Source organism: Chenopodium quinoa, unplaced genomic scaffold (genome assembly GCF_001683475.1).
Source record: "Chenopodium quinoa cultivar QQ74 unplaced genomic scaffold, ASM168347v1, whole genome shotgun sequence".
NCBI classification, from domain to species: Eukaryota; Viridiplantae; Streptophyta; class Magnoliopsida; order Caryophyllales; family Amaranthaceae; genus Chenopodium; species Chenopodium quinoa.
The window spans coordinates 1,322,493-1,340,723 of record NW_018743850.1 but is presented as its reverse complement, the minus strand read 5'-3'; the positions used below and the strand labels follow the sequence as shown (position 1 = coordinate 1,340,723).

The 18,231-nt window shown below is 35.7% G+C and overlaps 3 protein-coding genes across 4 annotated transcripts; all 3 read left to right on the top strand.

The window, feature by feature from the left end:
* Window positions 1–276: 276 nt before the first annotated feature.
* LOC110685882 (transmembrane and coiled-coil domain-containing protein 4-like) lies at window positions 277–5,974 on the top strand. Of its 2 annotated transcripts, XM_021862422.1 has the most exons (14): window positions 284–697; window positions 776–857; window positions 1,272–1,938; window positions 2,049–2,201; window positions 2,343–2,440; window positions 2,561–2,652; window positions 3,310–3,380; window positions 3,485–3,620; window positions 4,284–4,343; window positions 4,445–4,527; window positions 4,704–4,780; window positions 4,946–5,016; window positions 5,475–5,532; window positions 5,619–5,974. In XM_021862422.1, the coding sequence occupies exons 1-14, from the start codon at window positions 447–449 to the stop codon at window positions 5,739–5,741; spliced, it is 2,022 nt and encodes a 673-aa protein (XP_021718114.1). In that variant the 5' UTR covers window positions 284–446; the 3' UTR covers window positions 5,742–5,974. The 2 variants fall into 2 exon arrangements, 1 of the variants encoding a protein (XP_021718114.1); XR_002504114.1 differs by lacking the exons at window positions 5,475–5,532; window positions 5,619–5,974 and having other exon boundaries at window positions 277–697; window positions 4,462–4,527; window positions 4,946–5,010.
* Window positions 5,975–6,998: 1,024 nt separating this feature from the next.
* Window positions 6,999–11,986, top strand: LOC110685883. Its single transcript, XM_021862423.1, has 5 exons — window positions 6,999–7,374; window positions 8,350–8,528; window positions 8,799–8,883; window positions 11,456–11,525; window positions 11,600–11,986. The coding sequence occupies exons 1-5, from the start codon at window positions 7,137–7,139 to the stop codon at window positions 11,709–11,711; spliced, it is 684 nt and encodes a 227-aa protein (XP_021718115.1). The 5' UTR covers window positions 6,999–7,136; the 3' UTR covers window positions 11,712–11,986.
* A 922-nt stretch (window positions 11,987–12,908) lies between these two features.
* On the top strand, window positions 12,909–16,877 carry LOC110685880 (protein FMP32, mitochondrial). The gene is made up of 7 exons (XM_021862419.1): window positions 12,909–13,383; window positions 13,458–13,589; window positions 13,668–13,727; window positions 15,650–15,726; window positions 16,050–16,106; window positions 16,194–16,260; window positions 16,354–16,877. The coding sequence occupies exons 1-7, from the start codon at window positions 13,165–13,167 to the stop codon at window positions 16,471–16,473; spliced, it is 732 nt and encodes a 243-aa protein (XP_021718111.1). The 5' UTR covers window positions 12,909–13,164; the 3' UTR covers window positions 16,474–16,877.
* The last annotated feature ends 1,354 nt before the right edge of the window (window positions 16,878–18,231 follow it).

Sequence of the window (18,231 nt, the reverse complement as noted above, 5' to 3'; positions counted from 1 at the left end):
AGCTGGAGCAACTCAGGCTATGTTTTAACTCTTTACTCTTCAGAACGGAATGGAGTGGTCTTATTTTTTTTGAGATCAATCGAGTGGTCTTATTACTTTGAGCGACTAGGCTGGTTTAATTTATACTCCTTATAGGCTTATATACCTAGTACGGAGTATATAGTTTAATGAGGGAATCAACTAAGCTAGTTGAGTTGATAATCAATCAGATCCTATTTTAAAGAAGTCAAATATAAAAGTTTTTGAATATATAAAATTGGATTATTAAGTAGCAATAATAAGAGTAATAACCTAAAAATGACCAATGTGCCATGTGTAAAGTATTTTAGAAGAAATCCTTGTAAAAAAAAGAAAGAAAGTATTTAAAAAGAAATCCTGAAAAGGGCGACATTCAAGTATTTTAATTAAAAAGAAAAAAGAAAAAAGAAATAGTGGTGCGATCAAGAATGGCGTCTGCGCTTCTATCTCCGACGCAGAGGTACGCGGCAGGAACGTTATTCGGGTTAGCAATTCACGAGGCGCAGATTCATCAGTCTCGGCCTCTTTGTGTTGGGTCATCTCATCAGAATCACATAGAAGACGACGATGACCAGCGAATTAGCACCGGAAGTAGCACTACCAGCAGTGCTGATTCTGTCTCCGAAGATCCTCATCTCTGGGTTCATCCCGATTCCGCTCTTCTTCGCCCCATTCTCCAGTTAATTTCTTATGCATTCTCTTTTTGTTTATTTATTTATATTTATTTATTTTATTAAATTTGTTTTGCATCCTCAAGGTTTCTGGAGATTGATTCTGGAGCCTGGTCTGGGATTGAAGAGACTGCTGGTGCTTCACATTCTTCTCATCATGTTGGAGCGGTCATTCTCTTTCTCTTTTTCTACTCTATTATTCATATTCATATTCATATTCATATTCATACTATGTGGAATTATGGATTACAAATTCTCATATTCTGTTTTAATTCCTCTTACATTTCATTGCATGCTTATTACATCAATAACACATTACTCATTGTTAGTGATTCTTTGTAAGGCTAATTTATTATTTAGGGTCTCTATAACATGTTACACATTATGTTCATTCATTTTTCATAGCGTAGAAAGAATGCTTTCGACTCTTATTTTATAATTTAATCTTAACATCTAATACCAAATATTCAATTCATTGATTAAGGTTTTCTTTTTTGAATTTAGTAGCTTTGAATGAAAATTACAGCTTCATTTACTCTGTAATCTCGTATAATTGTTGTTACTACTTGTGACTCATGGCAGTATCTGAGACTGCTTTCAGAAGAAAGCGAGGAAAGTTCCTCCGAAATAAAGGATCAAGAGCTTGCTTTGGCAAAAGGTGTTGATTGTATGAAGGCTAGCATGGAAGCTTCTTCCGATTTTGAAAATAAGAGAGATAAGCAACGTGAGTATGCACAGGATCGCCGAGAAAAGTGCTCTGTCCCTGAGGTGCCAGAGACACCATCAACCACTGATGAGATAGAGGTCATCCAGTCTATACAGGAAAGAACTATTGCAACTGTTCCTGAGCAACTTCCCACTCAAGGATCTGAATATAAATTCAAAGAGGAGCCAGCGGAGGAGGAGCGAATACTTGGCTATGAGAGGAAAATAACAGTTCTATATCAACTTCTTTCAGCAAGCCTTGCAACTATGTCAGAAAATAGCAAAAACTCTAAGCAAAGAAAGGGCTATGATGCTCGACATCGTGTTGCATTACGATTACTTGCAACTTGGCTTGATGTCAAGTGGGCAAAAGTGGAGGCAATGGAGACTATGATTGCTTGCTCTGTTATGGCTTTAGTAAAGGAGGAAGAATTAAAAAGAGGAGAAAATGGTTCAGAAAAGAGTACATGGGCTAAATGGAAGCGTGGGGGCATCATTGGAGCTGCTGCTGTAACTGGGGGAGCCTTACTGGCCATCACAGGAGGTATGCATTGTTTTTGAATGAAATAAGCTTAATATTTTCCTCAATTTCATTTATATGTGGGAATGTTTTCTTTTAATAACAAGCGTGTTTGATTATACTGAATTCAACAGGGCTAGCTGCCCCTGCAATTGCTGCTGGGTTTAGTGCTCTGGCCCCTACTCTGGGGACCATTATTCCTGTGATTGGAGCTGGTGGTTTTGCAGCTGCAGCTAGTGTTGCCGGTTCTGTTGCTGGCTCTGTTGCCATTGCTGCCTCATTTGGAGGTAAAGTTCTTTCAGCTTAACTTTGATTTCTGTTCTCTATAGTTGAACTACCATTTCTCTTTCTTTGAATTTGAGGATATGATGTCAAATCCAGATAGTTGTTTTCTTTATATCACATGCTTCATGCTGAAATCTATGCAGCGGCTGGAGCTGGCCTCAGTGGTACCAAGATGGCTAGGAGGATTGGAGATATTGATGAGTTTGAGTTCAAAGCTGTAGGAGAAAACCACGGGCAAGGAGTGAGTATTTTCGATTTGATTTATTGATCCTGTATTATCTTGTAATTGTTACCCACTTTCCTTTCATATATTGATTTCTTTACACATGATTTTTAATTCTTGTATTAATCTTATTTTCAGCGACTAGCAGTCGGGATTTTGGTTTCAGGATTTGTCTTCGATGAGGAAGACTTTATAATGCCCTGGGAAGGACTAACTAATAACCTAGAAAGGTACTTTACAGCCGGTGTTTGTAGCATGACCAACTTTTGTCATTGGATGTATATTATGTTATGCTAAACAGAGAAAGCAACAAACTTGTTCATTTAATGTAATGATTGTAATTGAACCAATTGAATAGGTCAAACTACATAGCAGACTAGCAGCTTAGTGATTTAACCTCATTACCTTTACCACAAAAGTTAAATGATTTTTATGAAATCGAGATTATCATTTTCTTGCCGTTATCTTCTTTGAACAGTGCTGTTTTCTAGCTCTACAATTATCCGTTATTTGCTTCATCCATCTAACATGAGCTCCAAAGTTATGTACTTCCCTCATTCTAGAGCAAAGTTAACATTGCTTTAGGCAAGACATTAAGGTGGGAAAGAAAATGAGAGCAAAGTGGTTGGATGGGTGTTGTTCTGATCTGTAGAGAAATTTTGACATAATGAAAACTTACCAAAAGTAAAATGGTAACTTTGCTTTGAGAGCTGGGACATACCAAAAATGGTACAAAGTATATACTGCTTCTCATTTTCAGTGGCCGACAACAATTCGGATCCTACTTGACTTTCTGAGACTTTTTATTTTACATTTTTTTAATGTATATGTAAGAGTTCTAAATACTAGTTTTATTCTCTCACTAATATGACACTGAAAATGTCTAGGTATGTGCTGGTATGGGAGTCAAAGCATCTAATTGCTGTCAGTACTGCAATACAAGATTGGCTCACATCAAGTAATGTTTATTGAACTTCAAAGATCTTGCTTAGGAGTGCTTCACTGCTTCCAGTGTATCGACATTGGTTTGAATATATGACATGACTCTGTTAATTTTCATAGGTATTGCTTTGGGGTTGATGAAGCAAGGGGCCATGTTGACAGTACTAAGCACACTTCTTACTGCGTTAGCTTGGCCAGCTACCTTACTTGCACTTACCGATTTTATAGACAGCAAGTGGACAATTGCTGTGGACAGGTATTCTTTAGACTGCAAAATTTGAAGGTGTTGACTGCAAGATTTTAAGGTGTTGACTGTAAAATTTGAAGGGTTCTATGTAAGAAATAAGGATGGTCCGTTTCCATCTAGTGCCACTATGGCAAATATGTATACTGCATTCTCAATATCTTTTGGTTGGGCCTCTAATCCTATGACTGCAGCAACTGCCTAATATCTCTTGTTTATTAGTCCAAAAATCCAGTTTTATGGGGGATAAATCTTTCAAGTTCTCATGTTTTTTTGTTTTTTGATTGGGAATCTAACCGCCATTCTCCTGATTGGCCATTGCCACAGATTATGATATTTTTTTAAAAAAATTCCCATCTTCTTTGTACCTGGCTCTTACGTCTCAAGTCTGACTTTATTACAACTTTACAATCAAACTGAATAATCAGGTCCAAGCTTTGACCCTTTTCTTGAGCACTATTACACACCTATCTTGATTTAGTAATATTAATTGCTTTCTATCTAACAGTGCTATTGGTGGAGGAAAATCTGATCTCTCTTCTTATCTTTCTTTTTGAATGACTTAATCTTCTTATTTTTAAATTAAGGAATATGATCTATTTGCTCATCTCTTATAGCTTTACAACCAGTAAAAGATTTTTTGCCACAGCCTCCTAAATTTTTATGACATTTTAGATCGGACAAAGCTGGAAAGCTACTTGCTGAAGTTCTATTGAAAGGGTTGCAAGGGAACAGGTATTTCATATAACAAATCGATGGATAAGTCTTCTTTAATAGTTATAGTTTTTGGGCAATTACTTTCTGCAGTACTTATTTGGTCCCTAAATCCGCTTCAGGCCTGTGACACTTGTAGGTTACTCATTAGGAGCTAGGGTAATTTTCAGGTGCCTCCAACATTTGTCTAAAACAGAACATCAAGGTATGCCCCCTGCTCCCTCAATCCACCCCCTAATGACCAAAAAATAAATAAAAAAGAAGAGATTTCCTAAGTGAAGAATGGTTTTCGGTTTTCCCAAAATGCAAATGCACTTTTCAGTTGATGGATGCTTATATGATTATTCTGAGAATGCATTCTTATTTTATTTTATTTAACAGCTAATCTTGTCGAAAGAGTTGTTCTTCTTGGGGCACCCATTCCAATCAAAGATGAAAATTGGGAAGCTGTTCGAAAGGTAATCCAAAAGTTATCAATCATTGTACTTTTGCATTGTTTATCTGAAATTTCTATGCAGTGGTAACAGTTACAGAGTATTTCATTGACCTCTGACTACTGGCAATTCTCCTTTACTTTTTCTGTCATGGTAATTCTTGGATTTTTTTTAAAATTCATTATGCAGGTTGTTGCTGGAAGATTTATCAATGTTTATTCCCAGAATGACTGGATGCTGGGTGTTGCCTTCCGTGCTAGGTATGTAAATACTTAGTACTAAATATGTAATGGAATGGGATGCTTTAAGAGTTCTAGCATTAGATGATGACTGAATTCCTGATAACAAGAACATTTTTCCTAAAGTAAATCGATATCTTAAAGTGGTTGCCACACCACATCAATCCTACAATTTTGATTTTTTGCTTAGTGAATAATTTACTTGTGGACTTGTGGTTATCTGGTTTATTGCTATAAATCTATAATACATTTGTGAATACTGGTTAGAACCTTAATAGTATCAGCATCATTTCCCTTTGCAACTATGGCTGGTGTACATTGCATTCATGACTTGACTTTTCTAATCTTTTTTAATATCATTTAGCAAATCACATGTACATGTTGAGGTTGGAGTTGTGTGATTTACATCCAAACATGAATTTCATGAATGGACAATTTTGTTTATACTGGTGTTGAAGCTGATAATTTCCATTGATCAGCCTTCTCTCTAAGGGTTTAGCTGGAATCCAAGCGGTTGATATTCCGGGTATTGAGAATGTATGTTCTCTTCTTTTTGTTTTGTTCCACTTGAAGGGAGTTGTTGCTGCCTAATAATTTTGACTTTAATATTTATGTTCCTTTAGGTGGATGCAACTGATACCATTGAAGGTCATTCATCCTATTTGTGGGCAACACAAGAGATTTTGGACCAACTTGAGCTGGATACATATTTTCCAGTTTTCAGAAGCTCAGCTACTAAAAATTAGAGTATCATACTTCAAGCTAACTCTTAATACTCAACTTTCTTGCCCTTGGTTAATATTTTTTTTATCAGCAACACCAGGCTGTTTACTTCTGAACAGTGATGGTAAAGTTTGGCTTCTTCTATTGTTGTATAGTCTCATAGATGCATGGAAGAATGCTGTTGTAACAAATAATCAATAAAAATAAAGGAAGACCATTGTTATATACGGGGTATCTTGGATCCTATTTGTTTCAATCATAAATTACTGATAATTGAATATTAACACAAATTTGCTATCCATATAGTTATTTAGGAAGTGGAAAATTTGTGAGGAATGTCCTTTCAAGTAGACCGTTTTGTGACAAAGGCCCTTTTATAAGAAAGATGGCACAAAAGGTTCTTATATCATGTTTGGGTCGTGAGGAGGGTCCTTTGACCATTTTCCGGCGTTGACTTATTTATTTTTCGGCCAAAAAAGCCACGTGTAAAGCACGTGTCTTATTAAGTTCCCTTTTTTCCTTGTTTTCTCTCATTGTGCGGAGGATTAGCCTTGAATTACTTTGAATAACCTTCAATTTTAATTTATGGGATTATAATTGAAATTTTGGTGTTAATTATTTTGAGAAATTAGGTTTTAATAGCGGGTAAAAAGGGAAAACGAGGTAAAAGAGGAGGGAGAAAAAAGGGAACTTAGGTGTAACTTTTTTGGCCGGGAAATATAAAAGTCAACGCCGGAAAATGGTCAAGGGACCCTCCTCACAACCTAAACATGATATAAGGACCTTTTGTGCCTTTTTTTTTTTAATTTTTAAAATTTTTTTATAAAAGAATTTTTGTCACAAAAAAGTCTACTTAAAAATGGTCATGGGATCGATTCTTACCCCCGCCTTTGTGGCTCTCTAAAAAATAGTCTACTTAAAAATCTTCCTCACAAATTTTCCAAAGAATTAAAGTACTCCCTCCGTTTTTAAATACTTGTTCCACTTTCCTTTTCCGATCGTTTTAAAATACTTGCTCCATTTTCTTTTTTGGAAAGCTCTTACAGTATTTAATTCATTTCTCACACTTAGTGGACCCAACATCATACTCTCCCTCCTCCTATTCTTCTACTACTTTTGCTTATTACAATTTTTTATTTTCTCAACTACCCCACTACCTCCATATTTTATTAATTTCTCTAATTTCTCCTAAAACTCCGCATATGAAGAAATGAAGAAAGTATTTAAAAACGGAGGGAGTAATACGAGATACAAAAGGATTATTAGTAGGGGTATGGCATGTCAAATAAAATAAGAACGGAGAAGTATAAAAATTGAGAGCGGCTGACCCAGTTGTATACGGAGTACTGTTTATATGTATATCATGAGCTGCTGATCGGAAATCTGGTTTTGTAAGAAAATAAAATCTGAGACGAGACATGTCCAGCGGAATTGAAGAAGATAAACAGACAGATGCATCAATGGAGGTGAAGAGAAAGAGGGAAGGACAAGATGATGACGAGGAAGGTAGGGTTAGGGAGATTCCTTCTAAAAACCCAGAAACTGATAAAGGTCGTCAGGGCAAATCTTGTAAAGGCACTCTCTATTTTTCTTCCCACCTCAAATCCAAAGGCCGTAACCCTCGTTGCGTCGGCTTCACTCGATCCCTTCAACAAGGTTGTATGTCCCTTTTTTTTTTTTTATTCATTTTGTTATTATTTAGGGTTGTATTTCACTAATTTTAGGGAATAAAGTCTTTCTCTTTATTATAATTAGGGTTTCTTTTGCCAATTTTGAGGCACTTTAATGGGGTATTACTGTATTAGCTTGACATTTTTGTACATTTTGGTTTTTTTTTTTTTTTAAAAAAAAAATCTTGGGTAGGGGGTGGTTGAGGCTTTCTTGTTCAAGTGTCTGGATTCTAATTGTGGGTTGTTTGGCGTCCTCGGATTAATTTGAAGTTTCTGACTTTATGCCTGAGAAATGTTTGATTTTAGAGGAAATTGGATAATCCCAGTGTTTGATTTTTAAATTTGTAGTTTTTGCTTTGAAATTTTGCTTCAAGCTCAAACATTCCATCGGAGAATTGATTCGAATAGGAGTTTCTTGATAGCCATTTGTTTGATTATAATAAGCAGGCTATGAGAATGAATCTTAATTACAAAATGTAAGAATGTAAGATTATAACTAAGCTAATGCCCATGTAATGCTAGCTCACCCCTTAGTATCTCTTATCTTTATAGATCTTCATTGCCACCATTACAACTTGTGGGGTTTTTTATGTGGTATTGTAAATTTATGATGAAAATACGAGCTTGGAGATGGTATTGCATTACTCTGGACATTCGGATGATACGTGCAGGATTACACTTAAATTCCATCCCAATATTACCAATGTCTACCACCTACCAAATGGGTCATTAGAGTTTTTGTTGTTATAAATTGTTTGCTTAGGACAGTATCCCTGGATCTTATAGTCAGTGCGTGAGCTGAGTAATGGAAAATTTGTGTAAGTGGTATAATTGGTGTTTTGATTGTTCAATAACATTGGAATTTGGCTGCTTTAGCACTCTTTTTTTTTTTTCCTCAATCTGAAATGCTGTTTAAGAAAATTAATTTAATTTTACTGTGATCATTGTTTGTGTTGATCAGTGCCTAGCTATATTGTAAGCGAATCTGAAGTTGAAGCCTCTAAAGAAGGACGCAGTCTAACAGAGTTCAAGTATGCTTGTGTTGGTTACTCCATTTATTTGAATAATAAAAATGAAGCAGCACCTCTGAATGGCGAACAAAAACCTCGAGCAGAGCTTCCTGTTTGTGTTGGTGTTGAGGTATGGTTCTTTCCTGTAATCTGTTTCTTGTGGGTTGTCCATTTCTTATTAGTATATGAAAGATGGGAACTATCTGGATTGTGTCCAATGACAATATTTTGTACAATATTGTATTGGCATCATCATGATTTATTGCATACAAGTATATGACAATTGTCATTGTCCTGGATAATCAAAACTGGAATCCCAAATAGGTTTTGTGGTTGTGCTTTAACTTTGGTTTTCTTTCTAGACATTTGTTTATACTTGTGATGTTTACTATTTTTGCAGCTTTTGGTGGACAAAAGGCCTGTTGATCATAATGCCCCTGCTCCGATCCCGGCCTCTGCCCCCTCCCATGCTCAAAATAAGGAAGGTAAGATGATTACATAACACGTTGCCACCGCCTCACTTTGTTGTAATTGGAATATCCTATTAATCTGGCTGCCAGGCTAGCTTTTCAGCTTCTATGGTATGTTTATTTCCAGTTTTTCTTTGAGTGTAGATGTTGGCTTGAGATATATTCATCTGATATGAGGAATGGTAAATGAAAGAAATGAGGGCTGTGTTGGATGTTCCCTTTCTGTTGCTTGGTATCAAACAGTTTTGTATATAGTATTGTATTATCCTAACGACAAGTTAGACAGTTGTTAGGTAGTGGCTCTGTGTTAGTTTGTACATCTGTTTACTGAGCCAAGCCTCATAACTAAAGAATGTGTGTGTGTGTGTGTTTTTTTTTGGTGTTTGTATTGAATCACTGTAATTGATTGTCATTTTTTTTGCCATTGTTCTTATGGGGTCTTATTAGATGTCTACTTGTGAATTTTTCAAATTTCTAGATTTCATAATATATACTGGTGTGCATTTAAAGATATTTTGCAGTAAATTAATACAAGTACATCTAAATTGCTCTCTTAACCTTGTATAATGTTCTTTTTTTTATTGTGTGGTGTGAATTTTTCTGGTTTGGTCTGACTTGAGTGAATATTGACCATGTTTGTTAGATTCATTTCAATGTATAAAATACACTTTGGTCTTGTTAGATAGTAGGGTCTTGTTAGATTCAATTCAATGTGTAAACTTCATATATCTATTTTTTCAATAAGGTGAAGAGAGCATAGCTTTGGTCTTGTGCACTTGATCCAATCATAATCTGCTTGTAGGTTTTTTTTTTTTTTTTTTTTTTTTTTTTTTTTTTTTTTTTTTTTTTTTTTTTTGCGTGGTTGTGCACTACTGTGTTAAGAGTCCTTAAGACTGATTACCAGGAATAAGTATTTTCGTTTTTGAAATGCTTTGTTTGCTTAGATGACCTTACATATATACGGAATAGTTTGATAGCATTGGATTATTGGAATACCCTGAAATAATGCAGCATAAGTGCAACGGGGTTTCAGCTCTCTGTTTACATTGTCTATTGTTCAAGTCTTGTCATATAAATTAACTCAGGTTCTGTAGTGTTCATTCAAGCTTCTCCTATCAAACTTCCTTCGTTTTTGTAACTTGCAACATTTCTGTTTGGGGAGATATCTTATTACTTGCAACATTACTATATACATGGTAATATTTTAGTGAAAAATAAAATTGTTATCCTTGTGTTATATGTCAAATTAGTCACAGAACCATGCAGTTCTGTTTTGGTGTTGGCATTTTCAATTTCCAAGGGCTGTTGTTGACGGATAGGATAATAAGCTTTTTTATACACACATTAGCTAAACACTCTTTTGATGGACATAGGCTTCTATTTTTTCTCTTTAAGAACTTTTAGGGAGGGAAAGAAAGAAGTTAAGAAATGTATGGATTATGGAAGCTGGACTGCTGGAGAAGGGAGAGAGAACTTCTGCTGCCGCTTTGTAGAACTATTTGCTTTTGCCCTCAATTAACAAAACAGGTAGTCTGCTAGATATTTAGTTGAATCTCTGTCTTTCATCTTCCAGTTCAATTTTTTCTTTATAGTTGTCTGTTTCATACAGTACTGAGTACGAGGAACAACCTGAAACTTCTGAGTTTGATCTTAAGATTTGCATTTTGATCCCTGATTAGCCTTCCTTGTATAATTTGAGAAACACATCCATTAATGATGCTGTAGTGACAAATTCTAGAGTGTGCATTTTGGGATACTTATTGATGAGAATTAAAACTTATGGAGATTGATAAGATTGTTGCATCTCACTTTCAATGCTTCCATCATTAGCTCTTCCTTGCTGCTCTTTAACGTTTCTTCATGCACCTCACTAACTTAGTTGCTTCTTTATATCTTCCTTTATACTAAGGGTGTGGTCATGCTTGTTAAGCTAAGACACTTCTCCTTCCCACATCCCACACCTCATTTTTTTTCCAATCAAAACAATGGTGAGTTAGGGTTAGGGTTGCTGTTTTGGTTGGGAGAAGGGTTGAGAGGATCAAAAGGGCTGTCTGATCGAAAGAGAAAGCTGACTTTGCTGCATTGCCTGCATGTGCAGGTGAAATTCTCTTTTCAATGTGGAAATTTGTGTCATTGTCGTTTGACAGCCATTGGGTTCTGTTATATGATATTCAGATGATTAATTGTTTACAATCAAGTATCAACTATAGTCCAAAGATGATTGTTGAATTGGTGGTGTCTTGTTATGCGAATTGGTTTGTAGTTCATCACGCTTTTATTTTGTAGCCAATTATAGCATCATCATCTTCTGTTGCAAATAAATAAATTTACATAGATCTGATGAGATGAATATTGTATGAAAAATGACAAGAACCTCTCTCTTTGTCTCTCTCTCGCCATAGAGCATTAGGGTAGTAAGACTTGAATGTTTGTGGAGTGCTGTCAGGTGAATAAAGAAGAGAAATTTGCAGTCCTGCGTACATTTTTTGTCACATAGGGCTAAATTGGATTGCAAAATGATACACAATATTATATACAAATCATGCATGATTTTGGAATAACTTGTCTAGTGATCCTCATCTCACAGATGATCGCGGCCTTCCTCAGCACCGACCGTCTAAAACACCTCATCTTATGGGGGAGGAGTTCCTAGTGAGGCAAGTTGCAATTCTGTGGATATATAATTTGCCAACTTGATATTAGCTCTGAACACTATAACTGTTTGTGGCAGATTTTCAAGAAATGCAGGCCTTGTTGCATCTGGAGTAGCTAGAAACATGCGGAAAGTGGGGAACTATGTGAAAGAAAGTGTTGATGATATACTTTATAGACGTCCAAAGTGATATTGCGCCTATAATTTATAGGAATGGAGATACAAGTTGTATTAACAATTGTTACAAGTTAGTTTTATGTCCTTTTTTCTAAATTTTATTTTCATTTTAGGAGAGTGTATATGGCTTTGTTCCTAGGCTCTTCTCACTGTATCATAATGATCTGATATTGTATTGTACTAAGTTATCCAATGTATAAATTTTGCAAACCAGACTCAAATTGTAATGAGCTCCCTAATAAATTGAGCTAATGTTGCAAGTTTTGGTCTTCCAACTTTCAAATGCTATCATTACCCCCCTTTTTCTTTAGCTCCACTCAAGCTTTACAGTACACACCTTCATAGGGCTTATTTAAAGACTTCCTAGATTGCAAGTTTTGTGAACCAAACAACACTCGGGTGTACCAAACAACACCTTAGTCTGCTAGGAAACTAGGAACCACAACCAGAACCTACAAGTTCAGGTTTTGATATACTGAAATTTGTTATATACACCCGGGTGTACCGTACACTCAATTAACTTAAGGTTAGTTTTTGCTTTTCATTTGATGATTAAACGAAAATCAATCATCAAAATGGAAACAAATGCTTATAGGTGTACGGTACACCCGGGTGTATATAACAACCTCTCCGATATATAGTACCCTATATTTTAATATACTTAATAACTTTCTGCAGATTTTTTTAATATAAAAAAACTGGAAGGTCACTAATTTATACTCGATGTTTACAACTCTGAAATGAAATAAAGTGCGGAGTAGTTGTTTAGCAAATTTAATACATATATTTATAATAGTTATTTTGATAATTATTATTTAAAATATTGGTGATAAATGGTGTATAATTTAAACTTAAGTGATACTTTTATCAAGTTATATAAGGGAACTTACAATATCTGGTTCCAAAAAATTGAGAATCCGAACTTGTTGCGACAGGTTCCCCATTTTACTACTCGAAACCGAAACATCTTGTACAAGTTTCGGTTGTAAAACCTGCAGCTCTAAACAGGTTTCGATTCAGGGTACCTTGGTTTTTTCTCACCCTTTAATCCCCGTTCTTTTGAACTTTTGAGTAGAGCAGATTTCAAGAGAGTAAGTGTTAAAAGTAGAGCAAATCAGCTTATTTTTACCTCATAGAACAGAGTATATCAGTCAGGCTCAAAAGACCATGGCCTAAGTTATAAGTTTATTACCCAACAAATAATTTCTTTAATTAAAAAAAAAAAAAAAGCGTACACGTTGTAACTGCCATTGTTAGCTTTTTGTTTAAGAAAGGAAGAAAGAGTGAGAAATGAAATTAACGTTGTCAAGTCTCAAAATCCTGATAGCAATATTATCCTCACAAATTCCAACACAATAATAATAGTTTGAGATCTTATTTTCCCATCGTTTTGTTAGAGAAACAAATTAGGGTTTATTTTGATTTTGGAATTGGAATTGGAATTGATTGATTATATTTGTATTGGAATGGCGGCTGCAACAATTTGCAGGCGAGTTCATGAATTAGGTACAAATTCATTGATAAAATCTAGGAAATTTAGGGATTTGTATGGTCTGAACGCTAATCGATTATATTCATCGTCTCCGCATGATCGACATGGAAGTAGGTATATCGACGCTAAGTATATTTCTCAGCTAGTGACTTCTAATGGCAGACGCTTGTTTCTCGTTGATACTTTAGCACTTGTAAGTTCTCTATCTACTTTGGGCTGTAGCATTATTGGTTGATCGAATTGATTTATTTGGAGGATTTTGATTAGGTTAGGAAATTAGAAGCTCAAGGTATACCATCCAAGCAAGCAGAGGTCATTACAGCTGCAATTACCGAGGTTTTGAATGATAGTCTGGAAAATGTGGCTCAATCTTTTATGTCTAAGCCTGAGATGCAAAGAGTATGTCTTTTCTTTCTTTCTTTCATTTTTTTTATAAATGTGTGTTTTGATGCCTAACCTATTTTGCATTCTCTGTAGTTTGAGATGATGCAAGAGGCTAACTTAGCTAAGTTCAAATCTGAAGTACAGAGCTCGCAGGTATATGCTCTAATTTGTGTCTTTACTGATATGGATGCTGCTGCTATTTAATTAGCCTGTGCCTTAAGCTGAATTATGCGCTGTAAGGTCTCCCTAATGTAGTTGATACTAAATTGCCCGTGGAAAGGAAATCATGCTTTCGCTATCAAGAAAGTGTTTGGTGACTCGTTACCACCGAGGCACAAGGATTCAATCAAGTGTTGATTTGAAAAATAAAGACACCAATCTTGTGAAATTATTGTAGTAAGAATGTAACATAAGATTGGCTGTTATGGAATTCAATGAATTTTGAAATTTGAATGGATGATTATCATTTTGAAATTCAAGTCATTAGCCATTTCTGCATCTTGTCTTGGCTGTGGTGTTGGACTGTTGGTGGGGTATATGTGAAACTTTTTTCTATTCTACAAAATGTCTGGTTTGAGAAAACTTAGTACATTGGTAATTACCCAAAACTTCTCACCAACTCCATTGGACTTGTGGGAATCACTCTAGCCATACTTTGATGTTTGCCTGGCTCCCAGCTATCCTCTCTTCTCACGGCACAATAGCCATTAAATTAGCAGGGAAGTAGTTAACACAAAAAGAACAGAAATACTTTCTAGGTAGTTAGGGCCAAGGATTGAATTAGTATTGATAAGTCATAACAAATCTACCATATCTGATGTTTTATTTCTCTCCCATACTATCTATTAGTTTCCACAATTTTCTGAATGAATTTACCAGTGACTTATCTCCCCTTCTATTGCATTCTTCTCTTATTTTTTCTCTTGCTTAACTAAAAAACTCAACAAACTCTGTTGACAATTAGGTCAATTACCTGGGGTTCCGGTTATTAGGCTTTTTGTAATGGTGATTCGTGAATAACATTTGCTTTTGTTAAGTACTAAGGTGTAGCATTGAAGAGAAATATGAGTTGGAGAATTGAAAATTCACTGTTTATTATTTTAAGAAGAATGCCATCTTCATGGTTATTGCAATGGAAATTATTTCAAGTTTGTGCTTGTTACCCTCCAGCTTTGCTGGCAGTACAGTGGATGGCTGTTGAAGACAGTGAATTCTTGGTGGATGGGTGATGTGATGCCGTGAGGGGGTGTAAGATTATTCTGGTTATTCTGGTTTTTTAATATTTTTTTGATTAAAAGGTGCGTTTTGGCTGCAGCTATTTATGAACAATAGAGAGATGGAGAATTGGAGTATATTTAGAGGAACAAGATCCTCTAAAGCTATTGTTTGTGAAACTCGAATTTAAGCTTTAAGCGTTCATTCCTAGATTTGGTGATCAGTATCCATTAGCTTCCTTGCTATTTTAGGGTATGTGTTTATTTTTGGTTAGTTTTTAGTGATGCCCTCTTGGAGGCTTGGGTGCTTGTTACTTGATTGTAATTTTTGTGCTTCCAAGGGTGGTGATTGTTATCCCACAGAAGACATTGATATAGTGATATATTGTTACTGTACTTAATAACATAAACCTAGGTTTTAACAGTCATACCATCCTTCTTGTTTTACGGTATGTGATTTGTGTTTAATATCATAGACCTTGTGGTTCTCATGCTCCTTGCCCTTGCTTCTATCTCTCTCCTATTCACATACATGATTCTGTTGGTCTAGTTCTGCTGTTCACTTTTAAGTTTTTGCATCTTGAGGTTCAGTTTTGGACAACTTTAGTAATTCCTGTCAAGATCACATGAATAAAATGTTTGTTTGTAGTAATGCTTGGTAGTCTTTGACAATTTGTGCCCTAACAAAAGCCATATTGACTTTCCTATTGTCTAATAGAAAATAGAAAAACTATATATGGGATATTGGTTTGTATATGACTGAAACAAGCAAATTTTGCATATATGTTTACTGCTCTATCTTTATGGTATTTATGTGAATGATCAACTATAGTAAAGCTTGCATGGATTTTTGAATTGCAGGAACATCATTTTTCCCTGTTGCAGAGGGAGGCTGAGAAACTCCAGAGTGACATAGAGAAGATGCGTAGTGAATTGAGGTCAGCTTAACATTACAAAAAACCTTGTGAATTGTGTTATCAAGGTTAATTTCTCTGTCATATCTGTGTTGTGCTGAAATGTTGTGATGTGTAGTGGACAAGGTTGTTTTTTGTTTACCTTCCCTCAAAACCTTGGAATTATAGGGATTTAGCGATTTACCTCCTAGCTTTTGAGGAGATTGGAATACTCCGATACTATCTTAGTAATCCTTATCTCTAGATTGGGATGGACTTGTTCAAGGAAACAATGTGGGGTTGATTGGCGTCACCAACCATTCTTTTCCATAGTCTCCATGATCTAGATCCTCTGAAATCTGATGCAGGTATGAGATTGACAAAGTTACTGCTGGGCAGCGATTGGATTTGAATCTTGAAAAAGGGTACACAATGTCAACCTTGCATCTATAAAATTGAAAGTATTTCTGTAATTTACGCTCTTATTGCCTTTTTGGTGCCATAAACTGCAGGAGGATTCGGGATGAATTGGCAAATCAAACTGCAGAAACAAATAATCTTACCAATAAGCTTGATAGGGTGAGTATTACTGGATTACTTGGTTCATGACTCATTACAGATCAAGCTGGTGGTTCCACATTATTTTTCTCATGCTTTACTTGTCATTTTCAGGAAATTCATGCGTTAAGGGCACAAGTGGAGGCCGCTAAATATGATGTCATCAAATACTGCATAGGTACCCTTGTTTCAATCTCTGCTGTTGGCCTTGCTGTGGTGCGTATCTTGTTATGATCATGCTATTTGTCACCCTTCTCAACCACATAGCCCTAATGTAAGTCTACAAAAGATTAGCATAACAGGTCGACTGCAACAGTTGTGAATGTTTTTTTTCCACTCCTGTTGGGCTGAAGAAATGGAAGAAATAAAAGTGTAAAATTATTTTAGTGCAACCCAATTTTTAGTGTTGGATAATTTGTAATAGTGATATTCGTCAATGCACCACCTGTTGTTCTACCTTGTACAAGTTGTACCTGTTTACTTAAGTTAGAGTGGTGACTTTATACTTTGGCGACCACCTGCATTTTATATGTAATTCAAAATTCCCTTGTGTAAACATGAGATTTTTGATGGTTAGTATTAAGAAAATGTACCAGCTTTTTTATTCAAGCGATTCCTAGGAAAACACTTACATAATACATACCATAAATCCCATTCCCGTTATTTTGATTCCCTGCATAAGCTTGTCTAAGCAGCTAGAGCATTTGACCAACCTTGACCACCTTTCTGAATGCCAACCACTGCCCCAATTAATCCTCACAATCTGACCTTACCACCACAGCACCACCCGACCGGCCGACCCACCTGCCCCAATCAATCCTCTTAATCTGACCTTGCCACCATCCGACCCACCTGCCCCAACTACTACAACTCCTGATAAGTCAAACACACACCACCTCTCAATTTCACCAGCCCCAAAATTACCATAACACCACTCAAAATGAAAACCCTTAATTGCTGAAACCCACCAAACCTTCACCGCGCACACCTTCAGCCACCAAGGCAACTTAAAAGAGTAGAGTAAAACTTTAGATATTTTAATCAAAATTTTAGATTTTCACATGAATATGGTAAACATTTCGACAATTTTTATTTCTGGACGAAAAAAAGTAAAAAAATAAATAAAAAATTGAAGGCTAATATCCAAGTTTTTTGAGAAATTTTGGAGCTTACGGAGCCCAGTGTCAAAAAGCCTTTAGATTTTAGGGGATATATCTTGGGTTCATATAATGTCATTTGAAACCATATATGATCATTATATGTTGTCATAAATGTTTGTGGTAGGCTTGAGTTAATGAAATTGACGCTAGTTGTAATCAGTAAATTGGCCGTTTAAAGGCAAACTGGATGGTTCCGCCCACCCAATAGGACTCCCGGTGGGTATTAGAGACCCATGGTAAATATTTCGTCAATTTTTACGGGGAAAAAAAGTCAAAAATTTCAAAAATTGAAGGCTATATCCATGCTTTTTAAGAATTTTTAGAGTCTTCGGGGACCAGTGTCGAAAAGTTTTAAAATTCTAGGGAATATATCTCGGGGTCATATAATGTCGCTTGGAATCATATACGATCATTATTTGTTGTCATAAATGTTCGTGGTAGGCTTGAATTAATGAAATCGGTGCAAGTTGTAAACCGGTAAATTGATCGTTTAAAGGCAAATTGGATGGTTCCACCCACCCAATTGGACTCCCGGAGGGTATTAGGGACTATGGTAAACATTTCGGCAATTTTTATATCCGAGCGTAAAAAAGTCAAAAAATTCCAAAATTGAAGGCTAATATCCACGCTTTTTGAGAAATTTCGATTATTTGAGGGCCCGGTGTCGAAAAGTATTGAGATTTTAGAGGATACATCTCGGGGTCATATAATGCCGTTTGGAAATCTATATGATCATTATATGTTGTCATTAATGTTCGTGGCAGGCTTGAATTAATGATATCGGTGCAAGTTGTAAACTGGTAAATCGGTCGTTTAAAGGCAAATTGGATGG